The 23,521-nt window shown below is 39.5% G+C and overlaps 1 protein-coding gene across 5 annotated transcripts in view; it reads right to left on the bottom strand.

Moving 5' to 3' along the window:
* The window catches only part of LOC140076866 (5-hydroxytryptamine receptor 2A-like), a 354,582-nt gene that overhangs the window by 2,385 nt on the left and 328,676 nt on the right, over positions 1-23,521 (bottom strand). For all 5 annotated transcript variants that reach the window (XM_072123627.1, XM_072123626.1, XM_072123625.1 and 2 more), the window contains one exon: positions 13,562-13,762. In XM_072123627.1, coding sequence (XP_071979728.1) covers positions 13,562-13,762 — 201 coding nt within the window. The remainder of the gene's footprint in view (positions 1-13,561; positions 13,763-23,521) is intronic.

Here is a 23,521-nt window from a genome sequence, read left to right as displayed (position 1 = left end):
GTGCATTTCTCCATCTTGCATATGATCATGCAGTTTATACATGTAAAGAACAATGGCAAATAATACCTAATTAAGAGCACCATACAGTACTTTATATAAAAGCATTGCATTACATTGGCTAAATAATATTTCCGTACACCTCCCTAAATGACACTAGGAGACTGAGACTGCTGCAGCTCCCACTTAACCCGGGATTCACCATACTCTGCTGGCAGGGAGCCAGGTAATGTGAAATAAAGTTTAATAAAGTAGTGAAATCAATCAGAAGGCTCAGAAAGGTATTTTTAAAATCAGCATAGCATAGGCTATGGGAACCTGTCACCAGCTAAAAATGGCATTCCTGGTGCCAGGTTCTCTTTAATCCTTACTCCCATGACAACCCCAAATCCATGGAACCTATCACCAGGAGCCCTTTTAATGGCTCCCCCATGTCCCCATAGTGTAGACGTTGTCAAAGTGTTTTTATAATCAAAGCTTTTCCCAATAAAAGTTTACCTTTAGATGAAACTTTACCATTCTCTCTGCAGAGCAGTGTCCCATGGGAGGGCCAGTGAGAGGCAGTTTCACCCCCATCCTTGGGAAACTGCTCCGTCATATATCTATTTGAAATAGGAGATTATGGATGTTTTGAAATAGACACATGACGGAATGGTGTCCCGACGGTGGCAGTGACCACTTCTCACTGCCCACTCCCATGGGACACAGGTCACTCCTCTGCAGCGAGAAAGGTAAACTTTCATCTAACTTTTTTTTTTTTATCGAAAAAGACAGTTTTCTTATAAAAACACTTAGGCAAAGTACACACTGGGGCTTATTTACTAAGGTCCCGCGGCCACATTTTCGTCTGGTTTCCCATCATTTTTGGGGATTGTGCTGGGAATTGCGTCGCACGTGATTGGACACAAATCGGGGGGAAGGCCGACGAACGATCCGACCGATTCAGAGAATGCGCGGGATTTAACATTTAAAACTGTGTCGTAAGCCAAGCACCGGGAAGAAGGTGAACTCCGGTGGACCTGATCGGGGAAGCGACAGATGCAGGATATTGGGCGCACGCTGGTAGTGAATCCCGTCAGACTTCATCCTCGTCCGACATTCAGGATCGGGGATTGCGGGGGGATTGCGGGGGGCTCAGGGGCTCTTGATGACAGGTTCCCTTTAGCAAAATTGTACAGTGTACAAAATATACCTGTTCTGACTTACATACAAATTAAACTTAAGAACAAAGCTACCGGATCTTGTACTTAAACTGGAGGCTGCCTGTATTAACCATCCCATTAATATTAATTGGTATGAGCAAATTATTTATATAGAAATAGTTACATGTTATATATAATTATATTATGAATTTCATAAAAAAAGAAACCTCAACCTATATAAAAGCTTTGACACCAGTCATGCTGTTTTCTCTCTTGTTCCTGGAAGGATTAGGAAATGTCTTGACCCCTAAGTGATTTTCACTCTGTTATCAGGTTCCCTTTCTTTCCTCTTGCAGTATGCAGACTCAGATCCGTATCATTTTCAGCTTATTTCTCTAAGATGCTGATTACTCTTTTTCAAGGAAATGTCTTCTAAGAGCCCTTGAGTTTTGAATTCCAGACACTTTTAAGACTATTTGCCTTCCATGGAGAGGGGCTAAACCATAGCTTACATAGGGGGTCATAGGGGGTTTCCACTTTAGAGGAGAGTGTTGCGGAGGACAGAAAATGAAGTATGTCCCTCTTCTGCTGCTGTAGAGCTATAATGACAGAACTCCTTACATCCAAATAATATTGATTCTTGCTATAAAATGAGTGGCAGAGTAATTTGGAGCCAAATTATTGGAGCCAAAGTGCTGGAGTCTAGATTTTCACGTAACTAAACCAATCCCCTTTCCAGTCCAACTCCAACTTTTAAGCAGATTCAGCCTAATGCTTCCAGGTTATACCCCTACTGTTCCAGAGCCACCAGTGCAGTTAGTTCTCATGCCCAATATACCTTTTAGGCCCTCTCCTGTCAGATGGGCTGTGCCACGTTTGGTGCTCTATCCCAGGCCCACCCACTTGACAATCAAAGTCTAAATAAAATATTTCATACTGAAACCCACTCATTGCTCCAGAATATTGGGGGCTCGAAGAACTGGAGAAAATATTAAAGATCGTGGTTAAACATTTAATTTTTTTTTAATCCACTAAAAATCTTTATGCTCCATAGAATACATGTGTATTTGACGCATTTCGGGCAAACGTAAGAAACCCAATAAAGCCCTAAGTCTTGACCAAGACTTGACTTTTCCCATATTTGGACTTTCCTGCAACCCAAGGCTTCATGCCGCTGCATAGTGGGGACCACCGCCATCTGTGATCAAACATGAATCAAACAACAAGGAAGGGTGAGATGTACTGGTTTTCCTTTTCTGGCTGTACTGGAATCTATGGAGCATGATCTATTAAAATGTGCAAAGAGTTGATGTTAGGAGAATTGGTAGAGGGTCCTCTTGACTAAAAAGAGAGCTACAAAGAAGAATCCTTTAAAGAAATCTACCAGTAAAATCCATCATGGTAAACCAGGGACAATTACTCATATATCCAGGCACAGTGATTGTGGTAATCTTTTTATATGTCTTGAATATGGCCTCCTTCCTTCCAAAATCAACTTTTAAAATTATGCTAATGAGTCAGAAGGGCTGTAAGGGCCTTTACCAGAGTTTTGTGCTTTAGCTTTACAGGATGTTACATAGGAGGTTGTCTCCTACTCCCACTGCAGCCCCCTTCTCATGTTTTATGTAATCTCATGCAGTCAGAGTGGGGAAGTGCTCCTGCACAGTGTAACAGCCTGTGAAGCTGCAGCACGGAGTGGCTCTAGTAATGCTCACCCAGAGACCTTCTTGTCCATTTACATTATTTTAAAAGTTAACTTTAAAGAGGCCATGGATAGCAAATAGAAGAAGATTACCACAGTCATGGTGCCTGGATCTATGAGTTAGTGTCCCTGGTTTATCAAGATGGATTTTCATGGTAGATATCGATTAACACATCTACTACAAGGATCAAGGATTGTAAACCAAGCACAGTTGCATGCATGTGTGTGTCCCCTCTGGCAGGATCCAGTCTTTTTTTTAGCTTCTTGTACCCTTGTTTTATTTTTATTTTTTTTAAGTTTTAAAAATTATGCAAAAAACATGCAAATGAGCATCGGGGGCTCCCAGCTCAATTAACAGCTATGGAACCCAGAGCCCCTCGGGTTAATTTAAATATTTGTAAAAGCCTTTTTTTGAATATCGAGGGCATAAGTAGCTAAAAGAAGAGCAGATGCTGCCAGAGGGGGCACACACCAGTATATCAGTGTGCTTGGTTTACAATCCTTCATCCTGGTGGTAGATTTCCTTTACATAAAAAGTGAATTAACATAAATTATCATGTGTGCCAGATGTCATTTTCATAAATAGGAAACCTGGCTTTGATATACTGTACCCCCCAGTGGTTTGATGTTTATGTGGGTTCTACATACTGTAAGTCCTGGCTGATGTTGACTTGTAGACAATTTAATCTGGAAAGTATATATAGCATTATTCCCAGTGTACATAAATTAAGTATAGAGAATGTGTATATCTCTCACAATGAATTATTCATAGTGTTCCTACTGGTGTAAGGAGTGGTGGTTCACATTACATATGTATGTAGCTGAAAACGTTAATAAAATTTGTTCGGCCAAATATATGTTTCTGTATTTCAGTATATCAGGATAACAAAAAATAATTTGCACGGCTTGGTCTTGTGAATTAGCATTGTTCTCAATAGAAAGTCAGAGTAAACAAATTTGCAAACTCTATTACAGTACAGGCAGTGCCTGAGTGAGATAGGTTCTTTAGGTTTGTTCTTAAATTTAATATATATAATTGTAATTTTTTTGACCCTGTAAAAAAATCGGATCTTCAAAATGTTGTGCCGTCATGGGCACAAGGATGATAAAAAATAATTACAGACACCTTAAAGCTTATCATTGCAGCCCAGGACTAATGTAAAGCATCCAGAGAGAGATCCATCCATCTGAAACTAGGGGTTGTCTGTAAGTTGGGTTTCCTTAAGTCGGGAACTTCCTGTATTAGGTACGACTTCAAGCTTTGTTCCGGTCCTGCATCTGTGAGGCTGAAACTAAATATTTTTATAGTTTTACCCCAAAAGATAAAAGTGGAACCTAAAGCCTGTAGTTACTTGGCTTAAACAGTCATTCATGGTAATGGTGGGCGTCATTACGAAAATTTGTAATCTCAGGAATTAAAAAAAAAAATAGTACAAAGATCTGTTCTTTCTTTTCTGCAATCACAGAGTTAAAGTGAACCTGCAGTTTCTACTGCAGCAACTGAGAGCAGGATATCATAGTGGAACCTGTGAGCTAAGCTTGGCATATTGGCATGATTTTTACAGGTGCCTTCAAGCTACACACAAGCCTTAATAAATTTTATTCTAAAAGTAAGGGGCATAACTTAAAGTGCAACTGTAACTTTTTTTTCACATTTTTTTCTTTGGAAGTAGAAAAACTTTGCCTATTATCGTTGTTGCCTATATCCAGCAGTTTCTTTGCTATCCTCCTCAGTTTAGCCTGGCTCTGTAGTAGCTGAGTCTCCTGCTATTTTTGGTTGCGCATATGAACCGTATATTTGTAAAAAAAAAAAAAAGTGTGGAAGACGGTAGGAGCTGCAAGGTCATGTGACAGTGCTAAGGGCAGTGCGCCAGTTTTCTGTCAGACTTTGCACGTTCTTTTCTGTGCAAAATGCTTACACATGTACTTGAGAAGTATCTGCGCCACATTGTGTTGCACGCCACCCTTTTGTGACGCGAATGCACTATTCTTTACGCAACATAATTTTCTGCACTGTAGGGGTGCTAAGTCAGACCGTGTGCCACAATTAACATGCAAAGTCCGACAGAAGTGTGCCCCACGCCCCATATTAAAGGTGCACCAAAAAAAAAGTGGTGCACTCTGTCGGAGCAGTGTAGAGGGTGCCAGAAATGTATGAACTACGGGTGCCAGAAAAACTGCACATAGTGCAGAACTTTTTTGATCTTACCAATTGGCTGCAATGAAACAAAGAGTGAAAAATGGAACGGGGTCTGAATACTTTCTTTACCTACTGTACACAATGCAGTGTTCAGATGATTTACCTGTAGGAATGTTACTGGATTTCCCCCTAAATTACTCAAGGTATCATCGGAACTATGTTCAGAATTAATTGGACAAGGGGAAAATAGTCTCCACCCACTTATACTACCGATAAGAATTATCATTGACAAGCACTTTAAGAACAGAAAATGCCATAACAGGACAGGCAGCACAATATGGGCATTGTTCTGTTTATTTAAAAATGGGGAATCACATGTGACAATTTGGCAAAATTGTTGGAGTTTGCTTGAAGGGGGTACAGAGGGTTTGTATAGATCCAGGCCAATGGGGTCCTGTCAGGTGGGCCTTCTCCCTCCATGAGGAGACCAGTGCTGTATGATACATTATACTGTGGGTCCTGGTACAGAGTTTGCATTGGGGCACAGCATCATTATTTTATTACTCTGGTAAAAGTGCTTAATAATCAGTTCATAGCAATCTGGATTGTAAAAGAACAAGGTAGCTCATAATCACACTCCACATAAACCATACCATTACTATAAAATAATTAACTTTCTGCAAAATCGTAAAATAATTGGCTTCTATTACAAGAATTAATATCACATAGAATATAGAATGATTCATGAGCAGTAATACAAATGGATTCTTATTTTGCCTATAAAGCAGAATGAATAAGTATTTCCTTTATTCCTCCTCGCTGAATCTAGAAGAGTTTACAAGAAGAAACGTCTACACGAGCAACCAATCACAGTGCTGCTTTCATTTAAATTCTTCTGTTAAAAAATGGTAGATGTGCGGCCCGGTGTGTCTTTTTTACGGATATTTTTCAATTTTTAAAACCTCTTTTTTGGTGCAAATGAATGAATAATAAATGAATATGTTTCAAACTAACAATTTTTGGAGGTAACTAAAATATATAGTAAGGATTTGACTAGAAAATTGTTAACATATTAAGAGTTTCCTTGTATCTTTATACTCATTGTGGAGGGGGTAACCTTTTTTTAAATGCCTTTTTATTGTTTTTTTTGTGTGTAATATTTTATCACGCAATTAAACACTTGCCCCAGTCAGCGCTACCAGATCCAAAATCCAGAGAATTATAACAAACAGACAAATATACAAGATAGGCATATAGTAAGCACAATAAATGTTGTGGGCTTTGACCACAAGAAAAGATTTCAGATCTATAGGGGAAGGTGTGTGGAGGTCGGGATGAACCAGTAAAGAAACATTGGGAATGGGGTAAGAGGGGTATGAGAGAGGTAGAGGATGGACACACTCAATGACGGGAGAGGATGGACACTCTCAATGACGGGAGAGGATGGACACTCTCAATGATGGGAGAGGATGGACACTCTCAATGACGGGAGAGGATGGACACTCTCAATGATGGGAGAGGATGGACACTCTCAACAATGGGAAAGGATGGAAGCTCTCTATGATGGGAGAGAAAGGACAATCTCAACAATGGAAGAGGATGGAAACTTTCAACGATAGGAGAGGATGGACACTCTCAATGACGGGAGAGGATGGACACTCTCAATTATGGGAGAGGATGGACACTCTCCCTGATGGTCAATGATGGAAGAGGGTGGACACTCTCGATGATGGGAGAGGAACGACACTCTCAATGATGGGAGAGGAACGACACTCTCAATGATGGGAGAGGATGGACACTCTCAATGATGGTAGAGGATGGACACTCTCAACAATGGGTAAGGATGGAAGCTCTCTATGATGGGACAGAAAGGACAATCTCAACAATGGAAGAGGATGGAAACTCTCAACGATAGGAGAGGATGGACACTCAATGATGGGAGAGGATGGACACTCAATGATGGGAGAGGATGGACACTCTAAACAATGGGAGAGGATGAAAACTCTCAATGATGGGGGAGGATAAACTCTCTCAACGATGGGAGAGGATGGAAACTCTCAATCATGGGAGAGAATAGGCACTCTCAATGATGGACACTATCAATGATAACAAGTGGTAGTGGTTGGGTGTATAATGGTGAGTGTTTAGATTAGCACCATAGAGCTGGTTAAGTTTGAGTAATCTTGCAGGCAGCATATTATGGAGTAGGACGGGATGCTCAGATTGTACATAGTGTCCTATCTGCAGGCAGAATCGTGTAGAACAAGGGGAGCTGAGTAGACTGTACATAGTGTCCAGTCTGCAGGCAGCATGTTATAGATCAGGAGGGGTTGAGCAGATTGTACATAGTGTCCTATCTGCAGGCAGCATGTTATAAAGTAGGAGGAGATGATCAGATTGTACATAGTGTCTCGTCTGCAGTCAGTCTGTTATATAGCAGGAAGAGCTGAACATATTGTACTTAGTGTCCTGTATGTAGGCAGCATGTTACAGTTCAGGCAGTGTTGAACAGATTGTATACTGTACAGTGTCCTATCTGGAGGCAGCATAACTGCAACCCCACCCTCTGTATAAAAAAATCACTTTTTCAAACATGTACAAAGGTAAAATAGAGTGTATCATGCCGTCCAAAGGATGTTTTATATCTGTTTAAAGGAAAGCTATACTACGACTTATATGGCTACCATTGCCTCCTATAATATCACTTACCTGCCTACTCATGGTACAGTATATCCCCAGTCCATTATCACTGTATGAGCAGAAAGGGTTCTAACAAAAATGAGCTGGAACCATTTGCAATGACTGTAAATGTGATTATTTAGGATCATTACCATCACATTACATCCTTGTAAGGCTGATTCTATTCTAAAACCACAGAAACCCAAAGGCCTTAATTTATTTTCTGTGGTGTATCGGAGGCCGATACTCCTACACAGATTCATTAAACATGCGGCTATACCGATAGCCTGAGGCTTTTCAGTGTACGGCCATTAATAACGCTTTGTGTCTAGTTAATTGTATACAATTGTAATGGAAAAACTTCACTGTACAGTTTAGAAAATGAATAGAATCAAACACTTACAAATGACTACAAGCGGGTCTGGGGACACCGTCACAATCAACATAATTCAGGACAAAGGTTTTTATTATAAGAAAAGATCTGCTACAGATTTACAATTAATAGACTAGAAAAGTTGATTACATTCATACGTGTTCAATAAAATGTTAAAATTTATGTGATGTAGCATTAGGTAAATGTTCTTTGCTTCTTATAACCAATTCTGAAAAATTGTATTATTTTTTCATCCAATTTTAGGTACATAAGGAAAATATATATGGAAAAATTACAGTCAGAAATTAGTTTTTCAGATTCTGGGCCATATGGGGGCCTCCAAGTTTCCCTTATAGGGAGACTACTTAAAGGGAACGTGTCATGAGCATTTGGTCTAATAAACCACAACCAGAATATTGGCAAGCAGCGTAACACCTTCTAGTGTTTGTTTCTTTCATGGTCCAGTTTGATGGCATCATCCAGAAAATCAACTTTGAAGTGAGCTATAAAGTCAAAAAGCTGTGAGTCATGGAGGCGGAAAGTTTAACACTGAAGTCAAGGTGGGAAGCTCTGAACGCCTCCTCCTCTGTGGTTGACATCATGCATCAGACTTCAGGAGATCTTGTTAGTGATGTCTCTGGATGTAGGACCATTAGTAACAGTGAAGGAAGAAAAAACTTGACTTCAGTGTTAAAATCTCTGTATCCTTGACTTTATACAACCAATTTGCATGTCACTTAAAATAGATTCCTCCCATACTGGGCCATGAAAGAAACATGATCTGGAAGGTGGCATGCTTGACACATGCTGGTAGTGGTTTATAAGGTCAATTTCTGATGACAGGTTCCTTTTAAAATACAGCTACAATGCTGAAAATTACAGCTGGAAATCTGGAAATGATATTTCATACCCTTCTTGAGGTGGACTGGTAGTTTACAGCTGAAAATGCTGATGACAAAGTCCTGTTTACAGAATAATTCTAGTAGACATTTTTGGCAGTAATTCAGAAACTGGAATTTGAATCCACAGTAGAAAAGCTATGACCCCTACCAGTAAGGTTCTAGATCTGAGCAGTGAAGGAAGTATCCTGTTGTCTAGAACCTGACGAGTAGGGTGGGAAAAGCTGCGGCTACCCACCAAAATGGATGAGTAACAGAGATTCAACTCTAAGAGACGGAGAAAGCCACAGCCGGTACAGTTCAGTTCCAAGAAATCTTTGTTGTAACATCATCCAAGCATAAAAACTGCAATGTTTCGATTCCAGTTGAATCTTTCTCAAGCATAGACATCATTACTAAGATTAACACATATATATAAAATAGTGATGGTGACATCATTTCCTGTGTAGCGTGGTCATCCAATAGAATTCATTATCAGTGTTCAAGTTTACAATATATATATAAGCGAAGATATAAAATATACAATACACATCTTAAAACACCTAGTGCCCCATAAAAATATATAGTATCTAATGAGAAGGATAAAATGCACTAACATAAACAACCAACTCCGTGTGCCTCGGCCCCACAAGTGTGTATTGTTAAAATTGTCGTTGTTATGGCAGTCGAGTCATCCAATTGGATTCAGAGGGCTCCAATTGGATGACTCGACTGCCATAACAACGACAATAGCTACGCAAACGCAGTAGGGCTCTCGGACCTCTGACGATAGGACGGGCCAATTATTTTAACAATACACGTGTGGGGCCGAGGCACACGGAGTTGGTTGTTTATGTTAGTGCATGATGTGTATTGTATATTTTATATCTTCTCTTATATATATATTGTAAACTTGAACACTGATAATGAATTCTATTGGATGGCCACGCTACACAGGAAATGATGTCACCATCACTTTTTTCTATATATGTGTTAATCTTAGTAATGATGTCTATGCTTGAGAAAGATTCAACTGGAATCGAAACGTTGCAATTTTTATGCTTGGATGATGTTACAATAAAGATTTCTTGGAACTGAACCGTACCGGGTGCTGTGGCTTTCTCCATCTCTTATGCTGACTATGGAACTCTAAACACCGGACTCCAACTGCGAGCACCACTCAATCGTAATTGGAGTCTAGGATTGCTGTCTTCTCTTCCTCCTTTAGAGATTTTACTCTAATTATAAAGGTTTTTAACATTATGATATACAATCCTAATCACAGGCTGTAATGTTTTCTTTAGAATCATGGCTGGTTCCTTCAGATGGATCCCATATGTTATATCATGCACAGCCCATGCACAAAGGAAGGGCCTTTTATGAACAAAATTCACCTAACTTTTTAAAGCCTTATCCAATTGCTCAACTATATTTAAAACATTTGTAAAACATGTATTCCAGACGCACAACTATACTATTACATTTTCAGTGCCACCATTAAAGGGGTTTTCCCATTAAAAAAAGTTCTCAAATTTTAATGCCCTAGCGATGTTTACATAATAATAATAATAATAGTTTTTAACCCCTTACTTTACAATTGTATTCGGTTTTGTTGCTGTTTTAGCTTCTGTCACTCAGTGATGGTCAGTGTAAGATTCCAGAGATACTCTAAGCAGACACTTCTCGATTCCTCTGTGCTGTGAGATGCTGTGTGCTGACAATGTGCTTAGATTATCAGGGTATAGGTTTATCTACACTTTAATTTAGTTTATGAACATTGTACTAGCATCTGACACATAGAAAGAGAGATGAGACAGATCAGAGATGAGATGATGAGATCCATGAGATGCATATAACATGTAATGACATACTGATCTCTGCTATATCTCAGCCATAACATACTCTGTCAGCTCTACTGTGCCTCCCTCCCCTGGATAAAGACCCTATCTGTCTGTGGCTTGCAGATTTACTCTCCTCACGCTGCTGTTTGCCAGCAGTAAGTGTCTGTGTGTCAGCTCATCTTGGAATGCAAGGGGGGAGGAGCAGAGAAGAGCTCACTGCAGCATCAGAGAACAACAATATATCCTGCCTGACCCTAAACTGCTGATTTACTGTCAGATCCCAGGGCTACCGAAATTGTAAACACCAGGACTGATAGAGACAGGCTGGAATTATATCTGTGAAATGCTGTATTTTTGTTAATAACAGTGAATTAGAGAATGTAATATTTTGTTATCCGGAGTATATTTAAGAATCTTGTCTTCCTTGGAATACCCCTATAAGTTTAATATCTAAGCGAATTACTTGAATTAAAAGAGCAGTATTCACCACACCACACCGCCAGCCAGATCGCCAGCCATATACTGAATGCTAAATGAAGTTACAACTAGAAAACACTATTCCCTAAATAGGAATCATTTGAGTGAACTCTGCTCCGACAACATCTGCTTGAGAAATATAAACTGAAAATCGATATATATTTTCATTTACCAATTAAGTCACATAAAATATGGATCTTGTCTTTCAGCCATAGGTAACTGAGGTCAGGAGGACTGTGAGCCCTGCAGAAATGCTTGGACAGGTTTTCTTTCATTTTTACAAATTACTTGTTCAGATATTTGTTATGTATCTAGCAGATACTAGAGGGAAGATAGTGTATACTCTGTTGGGAATTGTTTATGGAAAATCGTAAAGTGCAGACCATAAGAATACCTGACTTGTTGATGCCAAACAACATGGAGCATGAAATAATGTTTTTTAAAGCTGTTCAGCGCATAAACCTTATTTCAAAGTATGTTAAAGGGCATCTACCACTACCAATATCACCTCGTAAGATATACAAGTTTGCACTTTGTAGAGCACTTTTTAAGCTAGACACACTTTTCAAGTTTTCAAGCAACCCAAATAAACAGGCAACACATTCCCTTTAACTTGATCCCAACTTCTCACATTAGGGCTTATGTACTAAGGGTCCTGCGGCCGCATTTCTGTCGGGTTTTCCGACGTTTTCGGGCATCACACCACTGGGACAGGTATTTAGAAGGGGATCGTGTCGCATGCGATCGGATTTTGGCGCATCGGCACCGGCTTTCATGCAACAGAAATCGGAGAATAGGCTGTCGGACGATCCGACGGATTCAGACTCAGCAAGGAGTTTAACAGTAAAATTGTGTCGCAAGACAATGCGCTCACGTACACCGGGAAGAAGAAGGTGAACTCCAGCTGACCTGATCGGGGAAGCAACGCATGCAGGAAAACAGGCGCACGATCTTTGTGAATCGCGGCAGAGTTCATTCTCACTGCACACTCCGGATCTGGAAATGCACAGGGACGGGTAAGTAAATGTGCCCCATTATTTTGATCCCATCTTTTGGCGTCACTGCTCTTCCGGTCCCACTTACATTGCAGGAGCTGGACTGCATCTCCAACTGTCAGAAACAGCCAGACACTGTGATTGTCTGCCCTCAAAGAGTTAATCAGAGATGCCGGCCGAGTATAGCCCTGATCAGTACATCCGTCAACCCCAGGAGGCTGTTTCACCCTGTAAGTGTGGCTCTTTTAAGAAAATTGATTTTACAAAGAATAATTAAAAACTATGAAAATGACCTCATGGGGGACAGAAACACATAAATTCAATCAATATATAAAGAAATACATATTAATATTTCCCAATAAAATAAAAAAATGACATTCACATATATGGGAAATACTTCATTTATAATGTTCTTTTTCTGTAGAAAAAATCCTTTAACATTTATTCATTTTTAACTAGCTCGGGTGTCATGAAAAAATGTGCCAAAAAGGTAACACCCAAAAAAATTAAATTAGGGCCCTTGAAGGGAATTTTTAGCTTGGGACAGGTTCCCATCGAAACAGTACTGTATATTCCACACATTTCCAAAAAACTGTACATAATATGGTTATTGAAATAAACTTTATCAAACTTTACCTGGATCCCTGCCAAATTCTGGATCCTGGGGTGAAGCATTTCGAATCCTAACGTTCGTCTGCTCCTGGATTTCTCCTCCAAACTTCCTTGTTTGTTAATCCACCTCCTTCCACATGGTCTCTTTGCTCCTCCCTCCCCTTGATGATGTCGGCTCACCACGGCAAGCTATTCTTGTGATTGCCTGGTAATCCCTCTTCCTCCGGCATGTGCACTGAGAAGTCAAGCCAGTTTGTCCTTGACCTGACGCATGCACAATCTGAATGGAGATACAGGGAGCATGCCGAAGGGAGAGGAGTCACAACGCAAGCACGAGACTAGCTTGCCGTGGTGAGCCAACATCATCAGTGGGAGGGATAAAGAGAGAGAGGATGTGAGAGTGGGTGTGGGACCAAGGAGCACCAATCGATGATCATGAGAGAAGAGATCAAGGAGCAGAGGTACGTTAGGATTTGAAATGCCCCCTCTCCTTCCCCAGGGCTGAAGAACCTAGAAGGGAGCCAAGCAAAGTTTCATATAGTTAATGTCAATAAACGTATAACGCACAGCTTTTTAATAATCTTTTGTGGAATATACAGTACTGTTTCTTTGGGAAAATGGACCTCTGGGAACAGGTTCCCTTTAAACAACTGTGTCTGAAAGTGCACAAAAAATGCATGGCCAATTGATGCCCACTGTTAAATAAAGAAAACTATAAGGCTTACCCATCGATATGGTCCACACAGCGGCGATCTTCATCATAGCTTTAGTGCGGGAATTGAAGCGGCTGTGCTCTATGGGGTTACGTATTGCTACATACCGATCAAGAGAGATAGCACAGAGATGCATGATAGAAGCAGTGGAAAATAACACATCCAAGGAGATCCATACAGGACACAGCTTCTGTGGCAGAGGCCAGACATAATCTGCAGGAATACATTAAATTGCAAAGTCAAAGAAAATACAACTCTAAATCAATCATCCCCATGCTCTTACCCAGTGCATCAAAGTTACAATAATTCACATTGTGAGTTTATATAAGAAGTGTAGCCATTTTTCAAAAAAAGAATTAGACTTTGTCTAAATTGAAAATCTAAATGGAATTTAGCCTGGATAGCTAGTGGTAGGAGAAAAACTATTATGTAAATTTCATGTAATTTGAGTAAAAATAACCCAAATTGACATTCCATAATTCCAACTATATACATTTCTTTCATATACTGTGGAAGTAGATTGTGATCACTAAACCCCATCCTCAGATAAGCACGGTTGCCAGAAAAACAACAGGTAGTAATAAAACTGGAAGTCTAGCTCCGCTTTCTGTGTAGTGGTCATCACTGGAAACTGCAGCTCAGTTCCCACTCAGTTGAATAGGCGCTCAGCTGCACTGACTGCAGCTGCCATGGATAGGTCATCAATCTCACAATCCTGGAAAACACCTCTCATTAAATTCTGTATAACAGAAAAAAAAATAAAAGGTACCCAGGAATTTACGATATTAAGATATATGTAAAAAATTGAGTCACATAATTATTCAAAAAGCTTCAGTTTAGCATTTTTGTCCATAAAATGTAGATTAAAAGATTAGAAATTAGTGTACACAGTTTAATCAGTAAATCCCCATCTTTGAGGCTGGGCCAGAATCCTACTGTAATACCGTATTGGCCTCTTGAGTTCTGCAGAGGTTAAGTATTAGGTCCTACAGGGAGAAGATGTTTTTGATAACATGGAGCTTCCAAGCTGTTTTTAATAAGCCAAATTTAAAATCCTGTAATTCAGATGAAAGCAATTTTGCCAGGTCAGACATTTCGATGCATTTCAGTAAGATAAAGGGTAAATGATTATGAAAGCCATGAATTAGAAAACTTGTCACACAGTAGGGTTGAGTTGTTCCCAAGGGTGTTGTTTTGTTATTTGTTTTCCCTGTACACGGATCTGGATTTTGCTCCAACAAGGAGACTAAGCCGGTAACTCTTAGAGTAGTCTTGGTGTAAGGCCTCATGCACACTAATGTGTGCAGGTTACAGGCTACAAATAAGGGCTCTGTGGTCAGTGGCGTAACTAGAAGCTGATGGGCCCCAGTGCAAAGTCTGTGCCAGGCCCCCGACTATAATGTATGTTTATAGTAATAGTCTTCTCATATGGGAAAGTAATACCAAAAGGGCCCCCTAAACCTCTTGGGCCCAGGTTCACCCGCAAACTCTGCACCCCCTCAAGTAATTTGCATGCGAGGGTCACTCACACAGCAGAAAGGTCTCCCGCAGCTACAACCTTGAGCAGGAATAGAACCTACTCTGTGTTTTGTGGCTTGGGCAGTTGGTTCATGCATGGGTCATTGGAAATAATTGAAATCATACATAGTACTGTGATATCTATTGAAACGACAGCTAGCAGATGTCACCAAACAACGTTTGTATATATGAGTCAGTTGAACGAGGCGGGTCAGGAGATACCAAGGCAGGATACCAAAGTAACAGGCTGAGATGTGGCCCATAAGCAACCCAAGTTCAGGGCAGCAAGAGCAGATACATAAACATAACAGTAACTAAAGATATATCAAATTAATAATACAGAACAATCCATTGGGATACATTTGCTGATTCTAGTTCTCTTAATTTAAGACAACATTACATTCTTTAACAAAATGATTATTTTTCTTATATGTTGAAGCTTCTGTATATTATGTCATTTCTATAAACTTCCTTGAGGCTGCCATCTTTGAAATGCAATGGAAAGGTTTTCTGTAGGTTTGTTCTTAAGTTGAATTTGTATGTAAGTCAGAACTGTAAATTTTATAATTGTCACTCCGGACAAATTTATTTGGTCTCTGGGACATTTGGATTTTAAAAATGTTGGATTGTCATAAGAACCAGGATTAACAATAGAGCTTACTTGCAGACACCATTAATAACTGTTATAGCTGTATATTATAACCTAGGGCTAAAGTATAGTAAATTACCAATTACCAGAGGTCTGTTTGTAACTAGGGGTCATCTGTAAGTAGGTTGTTCTTAAGTAGGGGACCGCCTGTATACTTGTTCAACTTCAATCCCACATCATGGCATTAGGCTTCTTGAAAGTCATGCTTGATGATGAGGGATTTGCCTTTTAAGCTAGCAAAAAGAGGCATTGTCTTCCTTTTCTCATCCTGGAAAATGCATATAGCATATTTCCCAGAATCCCCTAATGGAACATCAAGTCTCTGTAAAGAGAACTCTTACTTCCTGAACATATGGAATGTAAGCCTCACCAATCGAGCATCAACTAAATATCATTTAAAGAATACAAATGAATAACCCATTTGATGGCTGGCTGTATACTATAGAGGGCTGGCTCTACACTACTGGGGGCTGGCTGGCTATATACTACTGGGGGCTGGCTATATACTACAGCGGGCTTGCTGGGTATATACCGGAGGCTGTAACCATTGCATTCCCCATCCTCGGCTTATACTCAAGTCAATATGTTTTCCCAGTTTTTGGTGATAAAATTAGGGGTCTCGGCTTATACTCGGGTGGGCTTATACTTGAGTATATACGGTTATTAGGTCTGACATTATTTTTGAAAAACAACTGCCGTGACAACTTTTTTAAATCAATTTTTCTTCTATGGGAATGTAATGTGAAAAGAAGACTACAAATCTGTTGCGTTTGTTTCTTACCTGCAAGAGTTACTGATCAAGAAAATCATGATATATTGTAGAAGACTGCACGGAAAATGTGATATTTTACCTGGATCTGCCCTGTGGTGGCCTCTAGTCTTCGGCAAAAATTCATAAGGTCAGTAAATTCAAATCCTTGGTTTACTCGCTTGTTAAATGAATGTTATTTTTCTATGTATGTCGGACATTTCAGGCTTTTCAATCAGTAAGAAGCCGTGCACAGAACATTCTTTTCTATCACTCTGAGATTTGTCAAGCTATTGTTTTCTTTTCTTTCAATCCTTCCAAGCTACCAAATCACTTCATTTATAGTCAAGTCACTTGCCAGGACAGTATATTTATTCTGCTTTTATACACTAGATGAAATTAGGTTAGTCTGGGAGTACCATTTATACTTCATGTGGGCTCCGGAGCCTCTTATCATGGAAGGTTCTAGATGGTTGATGTAGTGTGTAATTTGTCACTAACCGTTTTTTTAAATTCCAAATAACATAAGTATTTTTTTGGACTTAATGGCCACACAAAATTTTCCAGTTTTTAGTACTGCCCCGTTCCATACAGTTATATACAGTGTATTTACCCAATGCATTTGTATTACATTTATTTTTTAAAACATTTTGCAAATATTAGTTACATGGTTATTGGAGACAAAAAGTAGCTTTTTTTTTTATTCTACGTTTATTTTTTTTCTAACTCCCTTATACTCATTGACCGATATGTACACCTGTTATGGTTGTATGGTAAAATCTCACGGGGTGAGCCCACTTCATACCGACATGGAGTTTGCTGCATATTGCAGCTAGCACCGATCGCAGGTGTAAACCCCTTGATTGCTTCTTTGCCAGCGTCATTTAAAAGACGATTGAGATCTTGGTTGAGATTGTGTTGTTATCGGGGAGCAGTGATCGGTTGCCATGACAGCCTTGGGTCTTTGCTGTATGGTTCATGCAGATTTGTTACAATGTGCCAGTTGTACATTGTAATGTAACCTATCTTATGAATGCAACAGTATTATATGGAATATGGTATATGGTAGGAGCAATCAGACTATCTAGGATTAAAGCACAGCAGTGGGGCTAAAAGATGAAAAAAAAATTTTTAAAGTTTAAAAAAAAAAAATTATAAAAAAGAACAAAATCAACACGTCCCAAAATGCCCAATCTATCAAAATATAAAAACTGTTATTGCCTGCTGTGAACCGTATAATGTAAGATAGTGCCCAAATGTCCAAAACGCTACTTTTATACCATTTTACATTTACTGTATATACTCGAGTATAAGCCGACCCAAGTATAAGCCGAGGCCCCTAATTTTACCACAAAAACCTGGCAAAACCGATATTTTTTTTACTCGAGTATAAGCCGAGTTTGGGGTTTCAGCACAATTTTTTGTGCTGAAAAACTAGGCTTATACTCGAGAATATATGGTAATTTAATAAAAACTTTTTTTTTCATACACATTGTTTTAATTTTTGAAATATATTAAAACACAATGAAACCAACACAATGAAACCTATATAAATTTGGTATCACTGTGATCGTACCGAACCAAAGAATAAAGCAGAGGTGTTATTTAAAGAGCACAGTCAAAGTTGTAAAACCTGAGCTCATAAGAAAGTGACCAAATGCGTTTTTTTTGCCAATTTCACCATACTCCAGTTTTTTTTTCAGTTATGGATTTTCAGAGGTAGAGAGCAAAACATTTACGGAAAAATTCTGCAACGCTTAGGGGTTAAAATGGTCTCCTGGTGGGTCATAATGTCTGGTGACAGTATTTAAAAAAAAAATTTCAAACCCTTTTTTCCACACTGACATATGGGCGAACTGTGCACTGTGTCACTGAGGACACTGACTAACAAAGTGCAACAGGCTGATACTTTTTTTAAAAGAACAATATAAGGCAAATTCAGCCAATGAGCTGTGGATAACACATCACCTGGTCAGATGAATTTATATCTCTGTTGCATCATTCTTATAGGACAGTGATGGCTCAAACTGCAACCCTAAACCTATTTATTTATCACAAAGTGACAACATGGCAATTTAAAGGAGTTGTCTGGGGATTTAAAAACAAGGCAGTTCTTTTTCCAAAAACAGTGCCACACTTGACCTTGGTTTGTGCTGGTATTTCAGGTGTGGTGGTCTATTTGGAATAAAGCAAACCCCCAGAAAATCCCTTTAAGTAGTAACTAATTGCTTTCTTATTGCTTCCAGCTCTGCTATAAATTTTAATGGTATCAGTGACTTGAGGACAACCCTATGGTTGAAACAATTAGGGGAAATGTGGATTATCATTGAACGTTCCTTCTATTGTCACTAAACAGGAAGAATCATGGCATAGAGCAGGAGTTCCAATAGCTCCCATGGTAATTGTAATCTGTGTAGACCTTCTTATTATCCCTGCAAGTCCAGGTGCCCATGATCTGTCCCTTTAAATTAGCACTGGGCCAATTAAACTTCTGGGGCTGGGACTTTAGGAGGATGCCTTGAATCCTCTATGGCCAACTATGTGCTGGGGGAGCATTGTGCACGATCATAGAAAGGGCATTGAGTGCCACCTCTGGTACCCATGCTATAGGTTCACCACCACCGAATGTCAGGATATTGGGTAATCCGTCTGGTCTTATAATATTATGTGGAAGGTTTTCTTGGCACATCCCGTTTTTTCTACAGTAATAGCTAAGATGGACTGTTGAAAAGCAGGTCAACAAAGCTCATCCCTTCACGGCAGCTTGCCCAATGGCAAGAAGACCATTTTAGTAGGACATTGCCCTATGCCCCATTGGTTATGAAATTGTTCCCCAAACATATAAGTACACATTGCATCCTTCCACAACCTTCACCGTCACCATCCCACATCTCGATCCTATAAAATCTCACCGGGAAGAAAAAGAAGCTCTCCAGAGCATGGCAGTAGCTCCATCTAATATGTTCCAGCTGCAAGAAACTATGCGCACAGGCCATCATACAGTAGAGAATCATTTCAATATTTAGTGGAGCATCATAAGTAGAATAGGGGTGTTCTAATTTTCAGTCCTACCCCTCTATATTCACACAGGAGTAGTGTATTATAGATTATATATGTATGGCTAGAACTTAATTACATTACATAATATTACAATGTGATCTTATGAGCAGCTATGAGCAGCTACAGTAACCGAAATTGTTCTTTGCTATGGAACCCCTATAAAAAGGTAGTAAGAACTGTGCTGTAAAAAAAAAAATTAGACTTTTCCTTTTTTTTGATGAATTTCACGCTGATATCTCTAATTAACCACCTCCCGCTGTCATAAAGCGCGGCGTGTCTCTTACAACAAACAGTGCAATTACATTACTTTATCAACTGAGCCAAGCACGTACAGTAGAATTACAATTAACATAGGTTTAGCTTATAATGGTAATTATTTACCGTATTGGGCACATACGCATAGATTATTGCTCTGTTGTCCTTGGGTTGTACATGGTATTCTAGTTAATGGTACTAAGGCTAAGTTCACACTTATGTTCGGCAGGTCCCTTTGCACATTCCATTTTTATAAGCAGGATTGGTCTTTTTACAGTTATAAATAAGTGTTTCACAACAGAAGGTAACGGAAAGTTTATGGGAAATGGGACTGGGTAACTGGAAGACCTTCTGTTTTTAGTTTCCATTATGCTCTGTTAAATGGAGAGTGTAATGGATAGACCAGATACTGGTGGGAACTGCGTCTGAGCTGCAATACCAGCCTATTGACAAGAGTGACACTTTAAGAAATTGACTATATTTTCTTTGCACGTACAAAGTTATAATAGTACCTCGGTGTGACAAGGGGTTGAATGGAGAGGTTTCTCGGGTTGAGCCCTTCCTATACAGACCAGCTGTTTGCTGCATATTGTACTAAACACCCACCGTCAACACTTAGCTGCCGTCAACATGTCACAGCCAGAGGCAGAGGCATTCCCATCTTAGCTGTGATTGTGCTCCCCATGATGTCACCAGGGAGCAATGATCCATCACCGTGACAGCCTCGGGTCTCCTGGCAAATTGTAACAAATCATGTACAAAAAATCCTATACTGTAGTATGGCAGTATTTGGTAGGATCTGGTGGGTCTAAAAAATAGTAAATTTTTTTCCCTAGAACTGATATAAAAATACATAAACAATAAAAATCACCCAAATGTTAGATATTGCCACATCCCAAAAGTCACGAACTATCAATATGTAAAAACTGTTATTCCCAGCAGTGAACCCCAAAACAGTTCTGAAATGTCACATTTTTAAAATATTATTTATTGTGTGTAGTCTTTTCCTGAGCCCCGGAAGGAAATGAAGTCTTCTACTATTGTAAAGACTTGTTCTACAATCCATCAGACATTCAGCAATAACATCCAATGTTGTATTTAAAAGACTGTAACTTTTTAATTGCCCCCGAACAGTTCTGGTGTACACCTACATTGTCCTTAGTTATTTTATGTCTTCACGATTTTAACGTGTGAGAATTGACATTGATCTACTGCAGCTTGTAGTACGAGCCTCGGATAACATTACCTTCTTTCCACAGGAGGCGACTCATTAAAGTAGAAAGTTGCAGAAGCTGGCAATAATAGGGCTGAAGCCGCCAATCACCACGGTAGGACATGTCACCAAAATGAATGTCTCCTCAGATAATTTCTCAACTTTTAAGTGAAAAAAGTCTCTTAAACACCTGCTCTTTTCAGATTGTCTCTTTGCTGGTCATCACACAGAGAAGATTTCTATTCAATGTGTCATATATAAGAGCGCTTTCAAATGTGGCATTTTTTGGAAAAACTCCAATGCAGTTCTTGAACCAAAACAAAAACCGGCTCTAAGAAAAAAGTAAGACTGACAATATTTTCCTTTTCTTTAAATTGACGTATAGCATTAGTTTAGAAGACTGAAACTCGAGAAACACAACTATCCTGGTTAAGAAAAACAAACAAAAGAAAATTTAAAGGAAAACTACCACTGGATTCTATCTTTATTAACTATTCAGCTCCCTATTCAGGGAGGTTTTATCTGCTGTAGGCAGGGCCATAGCCTGCAGGGACACTGCAGGGAAATGTCTCCACCACTTACCCAGTCTGGCAGCTAGCGCCAAGTCTGGTTGTGGTTACACTGTTGTCCCTGTGACAACAAGCACTTTATTCATTCTTCCTCAGCTTTTCCTATATCCTCAAGATAGATACTGGTCCAACTGTTTGTGACATGGAAACTAATGACCCATATGACCAGGCTAAATGGAGAGTTTACATGTCCCATATTCATTCAGGTTCATGGAAGTGCCGAAAATAGTCCACCTAATTGGTCCCCAAGCACTTGAATAGAGGACAGCATCATGTATGATTTCCAGCAAATATATCATAAATTCCCAAGGTTGGAAAACCCTTTGAAAGCAAATGACTGGCCCCACAGAATCAATATGAAATCATGATCTACTGTGAGATCTACGGGACCCATCTTTATGCCAATGCCTGGGTCCTCCTCTGAAAATACCTGTCTATCGTAAAACCAGTATACAGAACAGAATAACTAAGATTGCCATAATTTGTGTCACTTTAGTTTGCACATTTATATTCTCAATTTTAATATGTAATTAAATGTCCACATACAGTAAATAGTGAGCAATTAACTGCAAAATCAGGCAGGAAACATGGAAGCTGAGAACTAATAGGGGTCAATAGATGGGAAATGATCTACGTGAAGGGATGGTGGAGGCTTGGCCCCTTCTAATCATGTAACAGTGTGGTGTTCAATGGGTGCAGGGAGGTTACGAGACTGGAAATCTAGAACTAATTAGATGTTTGCCAGAGACATTAAAAGACTGGGAATTCATGGAATTTCTTTCCTCTAGATGAGTAATACTTGTTGAAACTCTTCTCATAATTAATTATCTCTCAAGCATTTGGCATAAACCAGTAGTGGTCCTCAGTGTGTGTGTGTCCTATAAAATGGTCACATATTCACGTTTGTTCGTAGGGTACATTATAAGCTTCGGGAGGTTGGTGAATAGTATCCAATGGGGGTTATTTGTCTTCTTAGGACAGTTCTATATCTATTTTTGGAATCTCATGAATTCTAAAAATAGGTAGAGTCTCAGTGGTAAGACTCCAGAATTGTAGCCTCTTGAAGTGTTATAGTGTATGCCCTCACACTGCTTAGCTTTTAGATGTCTCCATTAAGCTGTTTTCAGATGACTGTTGTAGTATCAGAAAACTGCTACAGCTTTTACTCAGAGCAGAGGAGAAAAACTATAGCATAGCTCATTACCTTCAATCTAGATCTAAAAGTAGAGTACAGCAGTGTGTGAACACACAAACATACACATCAATTGAGTACTTGCTACTCACAAGATTCATAAAGGTATGATTAAACATCTCACATAGTGATATTACAATTAAAGGTAGACATCTAAATTAGACTAAGAAGTTTTCCACAATTTCTCTGACGGTTAAAATATTTGTGGCAAACAAAGAGACACTGCACTTGCTCTGTTCTGTCTCCCGTGTCTTGTCTATTCTTCCAGTTTTTGACACTGATGGCTCAGTCAGGAGAGATGGGATCAGCTTCAGCTAATCAGACATCACTCATGACATAAGAATAAGTATCAAAATGAAATAAATAATTAAAATTAATAAGGGGCCTCCAATTGTCTGAGGAGGCTACTGATTAAAGGGGTTGTCCCACGAACCAAGTTAGATCCTATCCACAGGATAAAGCCTAACTTGCTGATCGTTGGGGGTCTCAGAGATTAGACCCCCACAGATAAAGAGAACGAGGGGTCCGATTGGGTCCCAGGTACCTTAGTCGGACCCCTCGCTGCTCCATGAGAGAAATGGAGCAGAGGACCATGCATGACCGTTCTGCTCCATACATCTCAATAGAGCTGATGAAAATTGCAGAATGCCGAGCTTGGATAGGGCCTGGATAGGTTCATGGGACAACCCCTTTGATCCTCAATACTTCCGGTGAAACCATCAGTGCTGAAGACTGGCACGAATACAAGAGTTGGGATTCCTTAAAAAC

Source organism: Engystomops pustulosus, chromosome 9, assembly GCF_040894005.1.
Source record: "Engystomops pustulosus chromosome 9, aEngPut4.maternal, whole genome shotgun sequence".
Classification (NCBI taxonomy): domain Eukaryota; kingdom Metazoa; phylum Chordata; class Amphibia; order Anura; family Leptodactylidae; genus Engystomops; species Engystomops pustulosus.
This window is presented reverse-complemented; position numbering and strand designations above follow the sequence as displayed.